This window comes from Vipera ursinii (genome assembly GCF_947247035.1).
Source record: "Vipera ursinii genome assembly, chromosome: 1".
Classification (NCBI taxonomy): Eukaryota; Metazoa; Chordata; class Lepidosauria; order Squamata; family Viperidae; genus Vipera; species Vipera ursinii.
Window position 1 is genome coordinate 317,022,500 of NC_139512.1, and position 19,680 is coordinate 317,042,179.

At 39.4% G+C, this 19,680-nt stretch overlaps 1 protein-coding gene across 3 annotated transcripts in view; it reads left to right on the plus strand.

Moving 5' to 3' along the window:
• Window positions 1-19,680, plus strand: part of TTC7A (tetratricopeptide repeat domain 7A) — a 189,835-nt gene that overhangs the window by 8,518 nt on the left and 161,637 nt on the right. For all 3 annotated transcript variants that reach the window (XM_083370776.1, XM_083370778.1, XM_083370777.1), the window contains exons 4-6: window positions 9,332-9,462; window positions 11,236-11,357; window positions 13,822-13,900. In XM_083370776.1, the coding sequence (XP_083226902.1) occupies window positions 9,332-9,462; window positions 11,236-11,357; window positions 13,822-13,900 (332 nt within the window). The remainder of the gene's footprint in view (window positions 1-9,331; window positions 9,463-11,235; window positions 11,358-13,821; window positions 13,901-19,680) is intronic.

Consider the following 19,680-nt stretch of genomic DNA (forward strand, 5'->3'; position numbering starts at 1 on the left):
GGTGGAGGATCCAGGCTGAGACTGATGCTTATGCAAAACAATGGAATCTGGTTTCTTTCGTGGTGGTAATGATAATATTTAAGATCAAGGAAAAAAGGGCTAATGGGTCAGTTTTAAGACCCACTCTGTCGGCCCGATCACACCTCTGGCTCTTTCCTACAGCTTTTTAGTGCTTATCAAACTGACAATATTTGGTTCTTCTTTCTTTTGTAGTATACTTACATTTCTCCTTGCTGCATTTTCAGCCATTGTACAATAATAATAATAATAATAATAATAATCTCTTCTCTATGTGTCTTTTTATTCTATGTTTGGAAAACAGGGAAGTTATCAAAGGGTTTATGAATCAGCTGTTTTTCTGGGAAACCTGGAAAAATTATCTTTGCTTGCATTCTTCATCTTCTGTTTCCTTTCAGTGCTGTTTATGAATGCTGCTGAAATAGTTGCTCTCTGCCTATCCTCTTCTAACTTTTACAGCATACCAGTCCACTTATTAGGTGAATAGAGGGTGGAGTGATCAGATATCTTCAACTGGTATGTAAAAATCAAAGTTAAAACACCATATTACTATTGCAATGAACTTTCTGATCATCAGGCATGATCTGTGCTTCCTGTTCGCCCAAGGGGCCACACCTAAGAATGTCTCTGCTATTCTATTGGCTTTGGGGAATGCGCCATTGGTACCTATTTGTGAATGGTTGCAGCTATTGGATTAGCATTTATAAATGATATCCTCCAGTTATAATAATAATAAGAAATCTTTAGAAACTTTGATATTCCTAATTTACTTACAGTGTGTATATTTTATTATGATTTTACTTGTTACCACGAAAAGTTCCTAATTCACAAGAAATTCTTTTTGCTAGCCTACCTGCCCACTTTCGCTTTTGTGGACATCAGATAGTCTATGAAGCATCCTAGTTTACTTAATTATTTAATTTAAACAGGCCTTTCCTGCTTACAAATATATGCATAGTTGCATAAAGATCACATACAGTGTTCTTGGATATGTATTTCTGAGGGCACTTTGATGATAGCATTTTGATAGATTTAGCTCAGGTTCATAACATGCTGAATAATAATTTAAAATATAGGAGTCATTGATCAGGTTCAGTTAAAACATTATGCTATGATTCTGAAAAAAGAATGGGTTTAGCTATATTTGGGTACAAGTAGTCTGTTATTCCTTTTCTATGGTTCCCTACTAAAATTTCCAGAAATTACAAATATAACATGTATCTGACCTGTATGATCCTAAAAAGTATCTCTTAGTAGAATATGAACAAACCCCTTGTCAAGGGAGCAATATGAGAATGAAGAGACTGTATCCATCAGCCAATGTGTGAGCAACTCATTTAAGTGAATCTAGATTATTAATAATATTCACTTAGGATTTAGTGCAAATCCACTAAATATTTGCCAGTAGGTATATACTGATTTTGTCATTTTTCCTGACAGCTATGTTGATTTTGATATATATTGTAAAACCAGATAGAGGCGAAATCATAAGTGTTTGGTTTTGGTCTGAGAGTGTTGCATGAATCCAGTCATAATGGTTTAGTGTGTTATACACTCATGGCTTTGCAACCCAATCAACTGCACCAAAAGTGCTTTTCAAAAGGCAACTGGGCTTCGTTTTTTTCTTCTTGAAAACATTTCACTTCTTATCCAAGAAGCTTGTGGCTGAATGGTGGGGAATGAAAGGAAATTCCTTACCAGTCATCTAGTTGTTAGCACTCTCAAGGTCGGTCATTAGATCTCTGAGAATTGTTGAGGCCACTTGGAGGTTTATCTGTATTTTCAGGGTCATCTGAATCAGAGTTCAAATGGGTGTGGAACCTTCTGGGGACTGCTGAAAGAACTATGCTGTAGGATAGGTAGTGTTCATATCCCCCCATTTGAGAGAGGGCTGTTCAATTTTAATATAGGTGACCTTTTTGACCCCTCATACAAACCAGTGGTCCTTCCTGTCCAGAATGTGAACTTTGCTGTTTTCCAAGACTCTTTTGAAGACACCAAAGAGCTGTAGAAGCACTAGCCTTGACTATGAATGTGCAAAGTCAAGGCCATGCTTTAATATTTATTTCCCTCTGCAGAAGCCACAGCTGGGGTGGTTATGATGTCACTGGACCGGAGGTGGCTAAATGTTTCAATCTCTTTTTAGAAGGTTTTGAAGTAAAACAGATATCTTAAGATTTGTGGAGGTGTGAACCATGCATGTTGCCTTTTAGAACTCAAGTGGGAGGAAGTTGTGGTTTGGTAGGAAAAGAAGGGTTTTTTTCTTTTTAATGAATGAAAGAAATACTTAACCCTCTGCAAATGTTAGGGCATCTGTTATTCTCTTAAATCTCTTACCCAAAAATGAACAAAATAATAAAACAAAAATTCACTATATACTCAAACCAAGGGAACTCTGGGTGCTTGGAGCCACATTTGGCCCTGGAGCTTCCCATCCCTGTCTTAAGACTTAAAACTGTCAACTGGGTCTTGGTTTTTACCCATAGCAGCAGTTTTTAGATTGAGTTTGTTTGGCTGTCCTGATTAGACCCTATAATACTTCTGAAGGAGTGCTACATTCTGACCACAATAACAAGCAAGCAGTGGAAAATGTACCTCATCTCTTGGGGGAGGCACAGGTGCTGCATGTTGTTATTAAAGATTTGGTTCCTTAAGCCAGCCTATTGCCCTTTATAGAATGGATTCTAGCTGAGATGCAGACTTTTGCCTTATTTCATGCAGTCTCTCTAAGCAATCTCTTCTGCCTTTTGGCTTTACACAATACTGGAACATAATCCCTAGATCAATTTCCCTCAGCAGAATACAGCAGTCCTTAAGAAAACCAAGCATAATTCCACCAGGACCTAAAGCATTTGTCCCATCCTTGAGTTGATAGAAAACTATATTGATCTACTTTGCACTGGCCAAGTTTTACTGTGCTGAGTGAGAAACTGTCCTTATAAATTCAATGTGGGGCAGTTTCAAGGCAGTGATTGGTGGGTTTCTCAGGTTCCTTTCCCCTTACGCCCATTGTTACTTCTTGGTAGGAAAAGTAGGCACCCACTTTTCTTTTCTCCATAGGTTTATTGATTTCCTGAACAAAAACACCCCTGCATGACGTTTGGGAGAAATCCACGATGCAGATTAACTTGATTGCCTTCTTCTCATTACCCTGGCAACCCCACTAACTGATCAGCCAGAATCCCCCCCACCCACAAGTTTATTAGATAACTATAAAAAGAGTACAGGAGGGATACAGTTTAGTCCCATTTTACAGTGAATCACTGCAGTTGGTTAGTTAGTAACTAAGTGAATCTGGCTTCCCCATTGACTTTACTTGTCAGAAGGTCGCAAAAGGTGATCGATCCCCTGACCTTGGGACGCTGCAACCATCATAAATATGAGTCATTTGCCAAGCATCTGAATTTTGATGACATGATCATGGGGACGCTGTCGCTGTCGTGTGAAAAACAGTCATAAGTCACTTTTTCCAGTGCCATTGTAACTTTGAACAGTCACAAAATGAATTGCTGTAATGCAATGCCCCTTCATGGATTACTGCCTTGTCGTGGCGAAGGGGCTTGCGTAATTCAATGAAGCTATGAGCTATGCCGTGCAGGGCCACCCAAGACGGACAGGTCATAGCTGAGAGTTCTGACAAAACGTGATCCACTGGAGAAGGAAATGGCAACCCACTCCAGTATCTTTGCCATGAAAACCCTATGGACAGTACCAAAAGGCAAAACGATATGACGCTGGAAGATGAGCCCCTCAGGTCGGAAGGCGTCCAATATGCTACTGGGGAAGAGCAGAGGGCTAGTACTAGTAGCGCCAGAAAGAATGAAGCGACTGGGCCAAAGCCGAAAGGACGCTCAGCTGTGGATATGTCTGGTGGTGAAAGGAAAGTCCGATGCTGTAAAGATTTTTTCTCCATAGGAACCTGGAATGTAAGATCCATGAATCAAGGAAAGCTGGACGTGGTCAAACAAGAGATGACAAGACTGAACATCGACATCTTAGGTATCAGCGAACTAAAATGGACAGGAATGGGTGAATTTAATTCAGATGACCATCAGGTATACTACTGCGGGCAAGAATCCCTCAGAAGAAATGGAGTAGCCTTCATAGTCAATAAAAGAGTAGGAAAATCAATACTGGGATACAATCCTCAAAATGACAGAATGATCTCAGTTCGAATCCAAGGCAAACCATTCAATATCACAGTAGTCCAAGTCTATGCCCCAACCACCAGTGCTGAAGAGGATGAAATTGACCGGTTCTATGAAGCCCTACAGCACCTTATAGAAGTAACACCAAAAAATGATGTCCTTATCATCATGGGGGATTGGAATGCTAAAGTAGGAAGCCAAAAGATAACTGGAAAACAGGCAAGTTTGGCCTTGGAGTACAAAATGAAGCAGGGCACAGGCTGATAGAATTTTGTCAAGAGAATACGATGGTCATAGCAAACACTCTTTTCCAACAACCCAAGAGACGGCTCTACACATGGACATCACCAGACGGTCAACACAGAAATCAGATTGACTATATGCTCTGCAGCCAAAGATGGAGAAGCTCTATACAGTCGGTAAAAACAAGACCAGGAGCTGACTGTGGCTCAGACCATGAGCTTCTACTTGCAAAGTTTAGGCTTAAACTGAAGAAAGTAGGGAAAAGCACTAGGCCAGTCAGGTATGAATTAAATCATATCCCTGTTGAATATACAGTAGAGGTGACAAATAGATTTAAGGAATTAGATCTGATAGACAGAGTGCCTGAAGAACTATGGACAGAGGTTCGCGACATTGTACAACAGGTAGCAACCAAAACCATCCCAAAGAAAAAGAAATGCAAGAAAGCAAAATGGCTGTCTGAGGAAGCTTTGCAAATAGCTGAGGAAAGGAGGGAAGCGAAAGGCAAGGGAGAAAAACATAGATATGCCCAATTGAATGCAGAATTCCAGAGAATAGCTAGAAGAGATAAGAATGCCTTCTTAAATGAACAGTGCAAAGAAATAGAAGAAAACAATAGAATAGGGAGGACCAGAGATCTTTTCAAGAAAATTGGAGAGATGAAGGGAACGTTTAATGCAAAAATGGGCATGATAAAGGACCAAAATGGCAGGGACCTAACAGAGGCAGAAGAGATTAAGAAGAGGTGGCAAAATTACACAGAAGAACTATACAAGAATGAGCTTAACGTCCCAGATAATCACAATGATGTGGTCACTGACCTCGAGCCAGACATCCTAGAATGTGAGGTGAAGTGGGCCTTAGAAAAGCTGAGCAACAACAAAGCTAGTGGAGGTGATAGTATTCCAGCTGAGCTATTCAAAATCTTAAAAGACAGTGCAGTAAAAGTGCTACACTCAATTTGCCAGCAAATTTGGAAAACTCAACAGTGGCCACAGGATTGGAAAAGATCAGTTTACATTCCAATTCCAAAGAAAGGCAGTGCCAAAGAATGTTCAAACTACCGCACCATTGCACTCATTTCTCATGCTAGTAAAGTCATGCTTAAAATCCTACAAGCTAGACTTCAGCAGTATGTGGATCGAGAACTACCAGAAGTACAGGCAGGATTTCGAAGAGGCAGAGGAACTAGAGATCAAATTGCCAACATACGCTGGATCATGGAGAAAGCTAGGGAGTTCCAGAAAAACATCTACTTCTGCTTCATTGACTATGCTAAAGCCTTTGATTGTGTGGATCATAACAAACTGTGGCAAGTTCTTAAAGAGATGGGAGTACCAGACCATCTTATTTGTCTCTTGAGAAACCTATATGCGGGTCAAGAAGCAACAGTGAGAACTGGACACGGAACCACTGATTGGTTCAAAATTGGGAAAGGAGTCCGGCAAGGCTGTATACTGTCGCCCTGCCTATTTAACTTATATGCAGAGCACATCATGAGAAAGGCAGGGCTAGATGAATCAAAAGTTGGAATTAAGATTGCCGGAAGAAATATCAACAACCTAAGATACGCAGATGATACCACTCTAATGGCAGAAAGTGAAGAAGAACTAAAGAGCCTCTTGTTGCGGGTGAAGAAGGAGAGTGCAAAAGTTGGGTTGAAACTTAACATTAAGAAAACCAAGATCATGGCAACTGGCCCTCTCAATTCCTGGCAAATAGATGGGGAAGAAATGGAGGTAGTGACAGATTTTGTTTTCCTGGGCTCCAAGATCACTGCAGATGGGGACTGTAGCCAAGAAATTAAAAGACGCTTGCTCCTGGGGAGGAAAGCCATGGCAAATCTAGACAGCACACTAAAAAGCAGAGACATCACCCTGTCAACAAAAGTGCGTATAGTCAAGGCTATGGTCTTCCCAGTTGCAATGTATGGCAGTGAAAGTTGGACCATAAGAAAGGCTGAGCGCCAAAGAATTGAGGCCTTTGAACTATGGTGCTGGAGAAGACTCCTGCGAGTCCCTTGGACTGCAAGGCGATCAAACCGGTCAGTCCTAGAGGAGATCAATCCTGACTGCTCTTTAGAAGGCCAGATCCTGAAGCTAAAACTCAAATACTTTGGCCACCTAATGAGAAGGAAGGACTCACTGGAGAAGAGCCTAATGCTGGGAAAGATTGAGGGCAATAGAAGAAGGGGACGACAGAGAATGAGGTGGCTGGATGGAGTCACTGAAGCAGTAGGCGTGAGCTTAAATGGACTCCAGAAGATGGTAGAAGACAGGAAGGCCTGGAGGAATGTTGTCCATAGGGTCGCGATGGGTCGGACACGACTTCGCAGCTAACAACAACAATGCAAGGACTAGCTGTATTTGTTTGGTATGGCTTTTAAGGGACTGCTTTTGCCAGGGGTTTTCACTTCTAATGTTGGGTGGGGGTGGGGGGTGGGAGACAGAGAGAGGCAGAGAGGGAGAGAGAGAGAAAGAGGGAGAGAGAGAGAGAGAGAGAGAGAGAGGCAGAGAGGGAGAGAGAGAGAGAGAGGCAGAGAGAGAGAGAGAGAGAGGGAGGGAGGGAAAGAGAGAGAGAGAGAGAGAGAGAGAGAGAGAGAGAGAGAGAGAGAGAGATATGACCCACATGATTTTAATCTTTGAAGTTAAGACTGCATTAATGGGCAAAGTTCAGGTTTGGTAATAATCGCAGTAATAAATTGGACGGGCTTTTCCATTCCCCTCTGTACATTCTGTTCCAATTTCCAGGCTGACTGTGTAGGCATGTTGAAGAAAAAAATAACCTGCTGTGTGGAGGTACAGTATAAGGTAGCTAAGGACAAAATAGATAGGAACAGAGAGAAGGAACTCAGGAAATTGCTACATCTGAATAAGACCTTTTAATCTCTGAAGCTCACTTTTATCTATAATGAGTGGCTGTATTTGTACAGAGGATCAGAGAAGGATTTTTTCAGGTTTACTTGGAGGTGCCAGGAATTCCACTGGGGACTTTCTGTCTGCAAAGGTGCCTTTACATAACTTCTACTTAAAGAGAGGAAAAGGAAAATAAGAATGTGACATAAGGATTGAATGGAGAAATACAGAATCCTAATTAGACAGGCAGAAAAAGATGGTATTAAAATTGACCTTATTTGTGGAACTGAGCCTGTCCCAATCTTAAGTATTTGTGTATATATTTCTCTATAATAATTTTAGGGACGTGGTGGCTCAGTGGGTTAGGACGCTGAGCTTGTCGATCAGATGGTCCGCAGTTTGGCGGGTCGAATCCCGGGTGCCGCATAACAGAGTGAGCGCCTGTTACTCATCCCAGCTTCTGCCAACCTAGCAGTTCGAAAGCACGTAAAAATGCAAGTAGAAAAATAGGGACCACTCCGGTGGGAAGGTAACAGCGCTCCGTGTGCCTTTGGCGTGTAGTCATGCCGGCCACATGACCACGGAGACGTCCTCGGACAAGCGTTGGCTCTTCGGCTTTGAAACGGAGATGAGCACCGGCCCCTAGAGTTGGAAACGACAAGCACGCATGTGCGGGGGAACCTTTACCTTTACATAATAATTTTATGGACAGTAGCCAGATTCCACATGTATATGTACATAAGAAGCTGGTTTAAATTATTAGGATGAATGAATGCAATATTGGATATAATGAATATATTCAGTATATGCAGTATGGTATAATGCAACATACAATATAATGAATATAATGCCATCAATATCTAGTGGGCTTTCAACTATATCTGAAGGGGAAGGGAGATCGACAACCACATTTAAGCATAAGCCCAAAGGCATTAAATCTTACAAATCAGCAAGTGATAAAGAAGGAGTGCTCAGAAATACACTACTAGGAGATGCAACAGGCAAACCTAAGAAGGCTCAATTGCTTATTCACAGAGTAGGAAGAACAAACCAGGAGAACTTGAAATCCTAGTATGGATGGTGGTGGTGGACTATGACATTATTGGTGTGATTGAAACCTGGGGGGATAGAACTCATAGTTGAAATACAATACCGGAAGAATATAAATTGTTTTTTTTAACAGATAAACAAAGAACAACCACCTTAAAGCTCATTTGTCTGGGATAGCCTGAGGATTCTTATCCTCAGTAAAGGGTTGGATTAGAAGACCTCCAAAGTCTTTATAACCCCATGATTCTCTCTCTCTCTCTCTCTCTCTCTCTCTCTCTCTCTCTCTCTCTCTGTTTGTGTGTGTGTGTGTGTTTGTGTGTGTGTGTGTGTGTGTGTATGTATTATGTATGTAAACAAGACAACATGCTGTAGAGAGGGTTTTTTATATTTGTTTTCTGCAAAACTAGGGAAAATAGAGAGCTTTACAGTGTAAATACTGTAGCTTCTTGCTGCAATTCTGTTACTAATCTGAAAACTTTGCTCACCACCCCCTTTTGATTTTAAAAATATCCTTGCATATTGCTCATATTTCTCATATGGATGCAAACATGTCTATTTAGCTACATGGTAGCTAGAAGGTTAATCCCCCCCCTTTTTTAAAAAAAACCCCATCATGGAAAGGGAATCAGTGGCAATAAACTAGCTACAATATAAAAGATACTACTCTTCCTGAAGCTGAAGCAACCTATGCTCTTGGAATTCAAGACCAACCCCAAAGACCACACAACAGTCCTTTATTTGCTTACATCTAACCATGGACAGAACCTTGCCAGACTATAGCTACAACCTTCTAACCTACTAAATACAGCCTGAGAGATTCTAGGGTGTGGTTGTCCTGAAGCTCTCCCCCTTTAAATCAGGATATAAGATTTAAATTCACTCCAGTAAATAACCTCCAGCTAGGTTAGACTTCTCTAGGTAGTGAAGATTATGGGGATGGTTGCACAAAGTGAGAACTAATTTATAGTTAGTGCTTTTCAGCATGGCATTGAAGAGACACTGTTGCTGTTTTCACAGGCTTGGCACTGGAACGCTCGCCCAATTCCTTTGCTTCCCAAATCCGGCTGTCAGAAAGAGACGAGGAAGTCATGATTTGCTTTGAAAGGGCATGTGTAATCGCTCAGATTTTCCTGCAAGAACTGGAGAAGGTAAATTAAGAGTCAGCTCTATATCCCTGTTATATCACTGTTTAACTTGTTTTCCACTAAACAAAAGCCAGAAAATGTGCTAAATTATAGACTCTGGGATCATGCCTGATGCTCATTTTTATTCTGCTTTCCCTCCAATATGCTCGAGATGCTGCTGTCTTTTGCTCACCTATTACTTTTCTGAGGTGGTTAAGTCCAAATAGCCCAAGACTTCATGCACCTGGCTGAATGGGAATTTGAATCAGATCCCTGTATATAATTTTATATTTTAGCACCACATTTTGCCAGCTTTTTGAATACTGAATTACAGAACACAGGTTTGAAAATCACTAAAATACCACAGATAAATATGTAAAATTAATAACAGAACAGAACAGAATAGAATAAATTTATTGTCACTTTAAAGATTCTGAGGAAAATTGCCAGATTTTGAATAATGTGTGCTATATCAGTTGTGGTTTATGCAAAACCGTATTATATGCTTTTACTGTATTTATCTAAAATAAAGACTAATTTTTTTTTCTACAGTCAATTTACCTTTAAAATGGGAAGGTCATTTTGCTCAATTACAAATTTGATAATGGGTGCATCCCAAGTTTCCCTTTTATTTTGTATGTTGGGGTCAGGAACCATCTTAAATTCAAGGTTATTTTACATTTGGGTAAAGAAAAGTCTTCAAGTCATGCTCAATTCCTGGTCCACCCATGGTATTTTCTTGGCAACAGTATAGAAGTGGGTTTGCCATAATCTTCTAGGATGTTTCAACTCTTGCATTTAGCAGCATCCCATTGAGCTACTGAGTAGGTTTGATGCTCTTTAGCTTTTTTGTGATCAACCAAGGTTGATGTGCATCCACAAAAGGGACATCAGTGCAGGGAACTATTGACAAAATGTGCATCTTTACATTATTATGCAAATACAGTAGCTTACGTAAAAGATGGGAAGATTTAATTGTAACTGACACAGTTTGACATCATTACAAATTGCTGCAGATGTTATTATGAAATCTAGTTGTTAAAGATGGTAATCTGATTACAGACTATTGAATAATCTAGCAGGTCTGTTCAGTAGTTTGGATTTGAAGATGCTTTGGACTGTATATGGGACTAATGGAAGACCCACTGTCAGTGCCTTAAACCAAATCCATGTTTTCCTGAGATCACACTAACAGCTGTGCTGGAAAAAAAATGCAGCAGCTTTTAGGAGTTTTCAAGAGGTGCTGTGCGAATAGCCTCATGCACTCCAAGTCACTCTTTTCCCCTTCAAAAAATTTTTCCCTTCAAGTCACTGCACAGTCCTAATTTGGGGCTCATAGAAGGGCAGGTATTGATTTGTAATCCATCCAGTTTATGGGATCCAGTACTCAGATGCTTAACCACTTTTCTGTTTTTTTCAGTTTCAATTAAACCATAGAAAGGAAAGAGCTATTGAGTCTTTAATGGGCTACCACTTGTGGTTTTAGCTGTTCTTTTGTTTATAGTTTGTGACTCTTAAATTATGTAGATCTGCTTAGTATATTACCAGAAATACAGAGGGAAATATAAGGATCTTTCTCTGGTGATCCTTATGAAACCAGCACAAAAAAATGGCCAAACTATAAAGGAATAACAAGTGTAATTCAAAGCAAATTTCAAATTATCTTTACCCCATCCTCTTTCCCTTATATTAGTCATTTTCCCTGACCTTTAGAGGAAGAATAGAATAAGCATTAAGCAAAATTATTGTTCATATTTATCTGTCATCTCTCTCCCTATCTCTCTCTTCTATTACCAGAGGTTTAATAATACACATACAAGAAGCATAAAAGGCAGTCAGATGTCTTCCTTGGATTTTGAACTTCCTTACTTTCTGGAAGCAGCTCTACAGAGTGCATATGTGGCTCATTTAAAGAGAGGGTAGGTATATAATAAACAGGATTTCACATAAAAAGCTTTGGATATAGTTCTGTTCAAAACTACCAGTAGGTAAAAAGATACAAGCAAGAACTGATTGAAATTGTACAATGTTGACGTACTTATGAAATAAGGAGATGTTGAAGTAAGGTCCTTCACTTGTCCAAATTATGATTGAGTAGCAGGAATGGATTTTCTAGTCTTACCCTTGACTTAAAACAGTTCGTTTAATGACTGTTCAAAGTTACAACAGCACTGAAAAAGTGACTTATGACCATTTTTCACACTTACAACCTTTGCAGCATCCCCATGATCATGTGATCAAAATTCAGACGCTTGGCAACTGGTTCATATTTGTGACTGTTGCTGTGTCCCAAGGTCATGTGATCACCTTTTGCGACCTTCTGACAAGCAAAGTCAATGGGGAAGCCACATTCACTTAACAACTGGGTTACTAACTAATCAACTGCAGTGATTCACTTAACTGTGGCAAGAAAGGTCATAAAATGGGACTAAACTCACGTAAAAATTATCTCACTTAATAACAGAAATTTTGAGGTTAATTATTGTCGTTAAGTCGAGGACTACCTGTATTTGTTTTCAGCATTAATGAAAAAGGTGCCCTGGAAGCAAACAGGTTATACATGCATAAAGCTAATTGCTAATTTTGGTTTAGTGGGTTTGTTTGAATACCCCTGAAATCAACGCTGTGTTCAATTGATAAAAAGATGTACCACTAAGAATACATTATCAAACTTCATTTAATCACCAAAAAGGAACAATTAATTGTTAGGAGAGGTATCATTCTAGGATTCTAAATTACAAGAAATTTTAGTTGTAATTCTCTCCCCACTGTTTTAATACAGAGAATCAATGTAGGACGAAAAAAAGTAGATTGGATTGGATCTGTTTTTTTCTCTGCCACAAGAGGGTGCAGACAGATCTCTTCATAAGCCAAGTAAACAAAATGTGGAAAGTGAAGTGGGTCACTTGATGATGTTCTTATTAGATGAGTGATTTCTAAATGTGGTATGATTAGAGAAATGATTTTGTTTCTTAAGTTAAGAGATGAAGTATGTAGAGTTCTAAGTGCAACAAATCCTTACAGGCTGTGATGTGATTTCAGGGAGTAAAATTTTCTGGTATGTGAGTTATGCGTCTGTGTGCATCTGTTTCCTTTCAGATAGGCACTTCAATTTTTTTGACATCTCAAGTGCACATTTCTTGATGTAAAATAAAATATTAACTGGTTTTCAGATTGAAACAGGAGGAACTTCCATAGAGAGCCCATGGTTTCTAGAGGTCTGCTATGTAGTTTACAGAATCCTTGATAAAAGGATAATCAGCTTCTGCTTAAATACATTCAGTGAAATAGTGTTTATCAAAGCAGCACAAGATACAGCTCTTAATACTAGGAAGTTTCTCCTTTTTTATAGCTAAAATCTGTGTGAGATAGACCATAAGTCATGGGGAAAAGTGGGTTTACTGTCAACAAAACTACTTTACAACATATCCTAAATTCAGGGAAAGAAATGTACAGATTCTCTGATTCAGGAATGGGTAGCCAATCTAAGGACAGTAGTTGAAGACTGTGGCACAGTTATTCTGTAATAATAAATAGAGATATATGTTAGGCCAGACATGTCAAACACAAGGCCCGGGGGCCGGATCCGGCCCGCAAAGTGGTTTCATGCGGCCCGCGAAGCTATACTGGAAACAGTGAGGGAACGGCCCCCAGTGCCTTGGCCCTGACCCAGAGACCCTCCTTCTGCCAGAGACCCTCAGATCTGTCCCACTCCTGCCCAGGCCCCCATAGGCACCCTTGATGCGAACGATGTAGAGCTGGCCATGCCCACCCAGTAGACCACACACTCTAGCCATGCCCACCCAGCAGGCCACGCCCACCCTGGCCATACCCACCCGGCCTCCTGAGGGCAACCGCAATGCTGATGCGGCCCTCAATGAAATTGAGTTTGACACCCCTGTGTTAGGCTAAGCATTAAACTAGGTTTAATATATTTTTTAAAATGTCTCCAAACTAAGCTGGGGGAAAAACTGGTTTCACTATTATATTCTACCTTAGTCCAAGAGCTGAACATAAATTAACATGCTTTGTCTGCCATGTTTTTTCCTCAGCATTATCCCGTGCAATAGGTTAGGGTGACATATGAATCTACAGTACTACACCTCTGTTCTGACCACTCTTTTAGCCAGGTACAATGGGAGAAGGCACTGCCTTCTGATAAACTTTAAGTATGAAGTGCAAGTTCTTCTTATCGGTCACCATCTGGGAAAGTATTCTTTGAAGGTTTGCTGACTTGCTTTATTACTATTAACCCAACCTACGCATAAGTGTGCATATATATGTATGCATATATGTATGAATGTACATATATTTAATATAAGAGAGATTCTTTTGTTGTTCATAATTCATGGACAATTCAGCCTTTGATTTTTTTTTCTTTAGCAACATTATTCAAGGAATAAGGAATCTAAGAGAATTGTTAAGGACCATGGAAACAAAGGCTACCCAGAGCTTCAGAATGGTAAGCTCAATTCCCTGGATTCCACATTAGCTCTCTTGGCAGAAAAACCTACCTTCCTTCCTTCCTTCCTTCCTTCCTTCCTTCCTTCCTTCCTTCCTTCCTTCCTTCCTTCCTTCCTTCCTTCCTTCCTTCCTTCCTCCTTTTTACCATGTAAGCCTGGTGTTGCAATTCTGAGTTAACTAACTGTTTAATATGGTCAAATGGAATTTAACATACCTAACTTTGGTAGTTTCTTCTACTACAGAAGACTATTATAAAATCTAGGTGGGAGAAAATTATAATTATAATTATATAATTCTGCCTAATGTAAACTTTAAAAAATTGTCTTGCCACATGGGTCTTAGTTACATTTCTGTAGAAACAGCATACTAATAGACAGAGATGAAAGGAAGAGCTGGAAAGAAAGAGGTTCAAAAGTTGCATTTGAACAGATTGGATCAGAGGTTTGGAATTTGAGTTGACCTGGAATGGAGCAAGGTTCATTTTAGAGAGTTTCAGGGTTCTTCTTTCCTCCAAGAGCTATTTCAGTCAGATTTTATGTGTTTCTGGGAACTTTTTCAACAGCATCAGCAACAGAAACTACAAATGACAGGAACTGCAAGAAATATAGTCCCATAGTTCTAGCAACTACTGGTATGCTGAGTGCCATTTTTAGCATTCAAAGATGCTGCACCCACATCCAGATTACTGCATAGTGTGACCATTTACAACCATTTGCATGTCAAAATATTAGTGTAAATTTTTGCAGTATCAAAAGAATAAAGCATGGAGCCTGCATTCAGTCTGTTTCAAAACATGAGGGCATATTAGAAAAGACCCACTTACTCTGAAACTAAAAACTATTCTATTTCAGATTAACAATCATATAAGCTTGTATATATAAGGGAAAATCATTATGGCTTTTTCCCTCTGTTGATTGATGCAGTTATTGAAAATTGTTTATATATATAAATTTTAAAAATGCCCAACACCAAACAACTGGGGTGCTTTACACTATAAAAAAATTACAACAATAAAATGAAAGAAGAAAGAGATGTGTGCCCATGAAAAATAACCGTGCAAAACAAACCCAAATCTTATATAGGGGTTCATCACCCAAGATGAGCAAAAATGGAACCTCATCAGGGTGGGAGCTGTATGGCTGTTGGGGGGGTGGGGGTGGGGGATACTATTCTAGAGGGCAGATACTGTAGTAGAAAAGGCGTTCTTCATCCAATTAGATCACACTGTTTAATTGAATGGGCAGAAATTAATGGAGATAGCTGGTTCTTCAAGTAACCAGGCTCTATGTCATATAGGTTCTATATGATAGCAAGTATCTTGAATTGTACCTGGAAGCTAACTGGCTCATGAAGCAGAGTTGTCATATAAGCATATTACTGTAGCTTATGAGTGATTTTTTTCAAGGGCATTCCATATATACCTCATTGCTCCATTTTTTTGAGGGGGGGGAGAGAAGTGCAGAGTGACACAAAAACACAAGAAAAAAATATTTACAATCTCATCATAGGGAGATTCTTTTTTTTTATTGAAAAGTTTTAAAATACATTTTATCTTTGACAATCCCCCCTCCTCCCCCTACCTATCCCTCCCTTCCCCTCCCCCCTTTCCCCCTTCCCCCCCACTTCCCAGAGCTAAGTACAGGGTATAAAAACAAATAACAATCATAAACATCCATATGCTACCAACAATAAATTCTTAGATCTATCACTCTCTAGCTCATATAAGATAACTACAAACAATACTAATATTACATACAAAGAAAAAAGAAAAAAAATAAAGAAATAGAAAGGAAGACTTATTCAAATGCTACATGAAACTTTTTAGTCCCATATTTGTTCTGGATATATTCAATCCATTTTCTCCACTCCATAATATAACGTTCTTGCGAATGATCTTTCAAATAAGCCGAGATCTTTGCCATCTCTGCCAGGTCAGAAACCTTTAAAGTCCATTCTTCTATAGTCGGCAATTCCTCCTTCTTCCAATATTGACCTATTAAAAGTCTTGCTGCCGTAATTAAATTCAACATCAACTTAGTGTCCACAACTGTAGCATCTGTAATTATACCCAACAAAAAGAGTTGCGGACAAAACTTTATCCTTTGCTTGAAAATCTTCTGCATATTCCACCAAATTTTTATCCAAAAAGCCTTGACCTTTTTACAAGTCCACCATATGTGAAAATATGTTGCATCTTCACCACCACACCTCCAGCATTTTGGCTGATAATTTGGATACATACTTGCAAGCTTTTTAGGATCTAAATGCCATCTATAAAACATTTTATAAAAGTTCTCTCTTAAGTTTTGAGCTTGTGTAAATTTTACGTTCCTCACCCAGATCTTTTCCCACGTGTCCATTGTAATAACTTCTTGGATGTTCTGGGCCCATTTTATCATACAATCTTTAACAAGTTCTGTTTCTGAGTCAATTTCTATCAATGCAAGATATATCCGTTTGATATGTGCTGGACCCTGATTTCTAATTTGCTTTATCAAATTTTCATCAGTCATTGCAAAACCAGTTTTCTGATCTTCTTTCCACCTGGCCCGTAACTGAGTATATTGAAACCAAGTTTGAACAATCTTCTCATCTCACAAGAGGTTATACGGCTTCAAACACCAGACATTTCTTTCCAAACTTAAAATCTCCTTATACGTAGTCACATCATGTTTGAAACCAACATTTATGTTTTCTATTGCGTGTTTTGGAATTGCCCACAATGGCATCTTAGAGTCTAACTTATGTCTATACTTCTTCCAAACTCTCAACAATGCCTGTCTTAAAATATGCACTTTAAACACATTGTCTACCTTCTTATCATACAACAAATATGCATGCCAGCCAAATAACAAGTCGTGGCCCTCAAGATTTAATAATCTCTCTTGTGTCAAATTAATCCAATCACTTATCCCTGCTAACGCAGCAGCTTCATAATATAATTTAAGATTGGGCATTTTGAGACCACCTCTTTCACGAGTATCCTGCATAATCTTAACTCGTGGCCTTTTCCCTGCCCAAACAAATTTATTGATACCCCGTTGCCATTCTTCCAAGTTAGAATCTTTCTTAAGAACCGGTATCATTTGAAATAAGAATAAAAATTTAGGCAGGACATTCATTTTCACTGCTGCGATTCTTCCCAACAAAGACAATTGCAATTTTTCCCAACTCTCCATTTCTTTTTGAATTTTTCCCCATAATTTTTCATAGTTATTTTTATATAACTTTGTATTAGAGGGTGACAGAAACACCCCCAAATATTTGACCCTTTTAGCAATCTCAAATCCAGTTAATCCTTCTAAAAGAGCCTTTTGCGATACTGTCATATTTTTGGCCAGAATTTTAGTTTTTTGTGCATTAACTTTAAATCCAGAAACCTTCCCATATTGCATTATTATCTCCATCAGGTCCACAACAGAGTTCTCCGGCTGGGTCACCGTAACAACCAGATCATCTGCGAACACTCTCAATCTATAATCCTGATCTCTAATTTGTATGCCCTTAATTCTTTCCGAGTTCCGTATTTTTACCAATAATATCTCCAATGTTAACACAAATAACAAAGGCGATAACGGACACCCTTGCCTTGTGCCCTTCTCAATATTACATGCTTCTGTCAAACTATTGTTACTATTATTCGGGCAGTTTGTTTTTGATATAATGCCCTAATTGGTTGCAAAAATTTATCCCCAAAATTCATTTTATCTAAAACTTTCATCAAAAATTGCCAGTTCAATTGATCAAAGGCTTTTTCAGCATCTAAAAAAATTAGCACCGCAGGGATCTGGTTGTTCCTTTCCAAAAACTCTAACACATCAACTATATGCCTCACATTATTTTTCATTTGCCTACCACTAATCCATCATAGGGAGATTCTGTATGGAGCAAACCTGTGGGTGATTCTTATTTTCCCTTTGATCCAGAGAATTCTGAGGAGCTGATGGCTCCTCTTGTTGCTGTGATAGTTGGCTTTGCTATAGTGGAACAATCTTCAGTCCCCCATTGCTTCTCTGGAAGTCCACAATAATCCATTCTTGAGTAGTTTAGGGAATGAGTGCCTGTCCAAGGACCCTGCTGATGAAGGAACAGGTGCAGATGACATACTAGATAGATCTGTGCAAAATCCCTCTTGGCCAAAGCTGTTACCTGCTCTTCAAGCAGAAGTTGGGACTCCAAGATGTCTCTAGATTGTGCAACAGTCTTGAATGGAGTAATGCAGCTTCATCCAAGACTAAAGATGGAGACTCTTGAGACCAGAGGCCTGAAATACTCGTAGCTACTTGGTCTTATCAGGATTGAGTCTAAGTTTATTCCTCCTCATCCAGGCCTGCAAAGCCTCCAGACGCTGGGACACTGCATCAGCATCACTTGCAAGATATATAATTGGGTATCATCTGCATAATGATAATAGTGGACCCTGAACCAATGGCTGACCTCACCCATTAGTTTCATGTAAAAGTTGAGCAGGTGGAGAGAAAGTGTCAAGCACCCTACCAGCAAGGGACCATATATTTGATTTCTTCTCTCCATCAGTGCAGATTGGCCTCAGTGAAAGGAGAACCAGAACAACACCACAGTGTGGTATCCCTCTGTCTCAGTCCCTTTATTCTGTACAGAAGGACATCATGGGTAGTGATATTGAACTCTATTTCTTATAGAGTTCTCTGGAGGTCTTATCAGACCACCTTCTCAGCAACCTTCCCTAAAAAGATGAAAATTGTCCAGGATCATTAGGTCCAGTGATAGCTTCTTGCAGGGACAGAGTACCAACACTCCTTCAGAGCTGAAAGGCCACCCCCTTTCTTCAGATTATATAAGTTGCTGTGTATTATATTGTTGCTTGAATGATGAGACGAGGCGAGTGAGTTCAGTCAGGAACATTCTTTATTTGCTTGCAGGAACTGAACTGGGGAACAGGGCTGTGAATGCAGCTATTTATACCCTGGCCTCTAGGTGGCGGCCAGTAGATTTGAAGCAACCTATTGCCACCCTAGAGGTAGCCAATGGCAGCGCTGGAGACGGGTTGTCTGAGGAGCTGGGAGCTGTTAGCCAGCTCCCTGCTTAAACAACCTTCCAGCATTACAATCTCACGTGGTACACTCTGTAAAACAAGGCCCAATACATTACATAAGTTTTTATTAGTTTATAGTATACAAAACAATGAAAATACGAAAGTAAATTACAGGAAAGATACAGAAGGGAAAAGGGAATAGAAAAGTGAGGGAAGGGAAAAAAAAGAAGAAAAAAGGCTTTGAATTCCGACTTCCTTTGGTGTAGTAAAATAGAATTTCAACATCAGACCTCAACTTTTTACGTTTACGAAATAACATAAACTAGCCATTTTGATAATATCAGATCTATCTAATTGTTAAAACCCAAAATCAAAGTTTCATTTTTTCCCACCTCAAGCACAAAGACCAGAAGTGGTTTCCACGTAGCAATAAAAGTATTAGAGTTCTTTTCTTGAATCAGTACAGACAATTTAGCCATCTCTGCTTGCTCCATCAGTTTTTACAGCCATTCCTCTGTTGTGGGAATCAGTGTAGTCTTCCATTTCTGAGCGTAGAGCACTCTTGCTGCTATCAACATATGTAACATCAAAGTTCCGTTTTTTTAAAAAAATCTTTGTCCATTAGCCCCCAAAGAAAAGTCTCTGGTTTTCTTTCTATATTCACCTTAAGAATTTTCTTTGTTATCATATGAACCCTGCTCAAATATTTCATTGCTTTATCACACGTCCACCATAGGTGGTAGAAGTTCCCCCTCTTTACACTT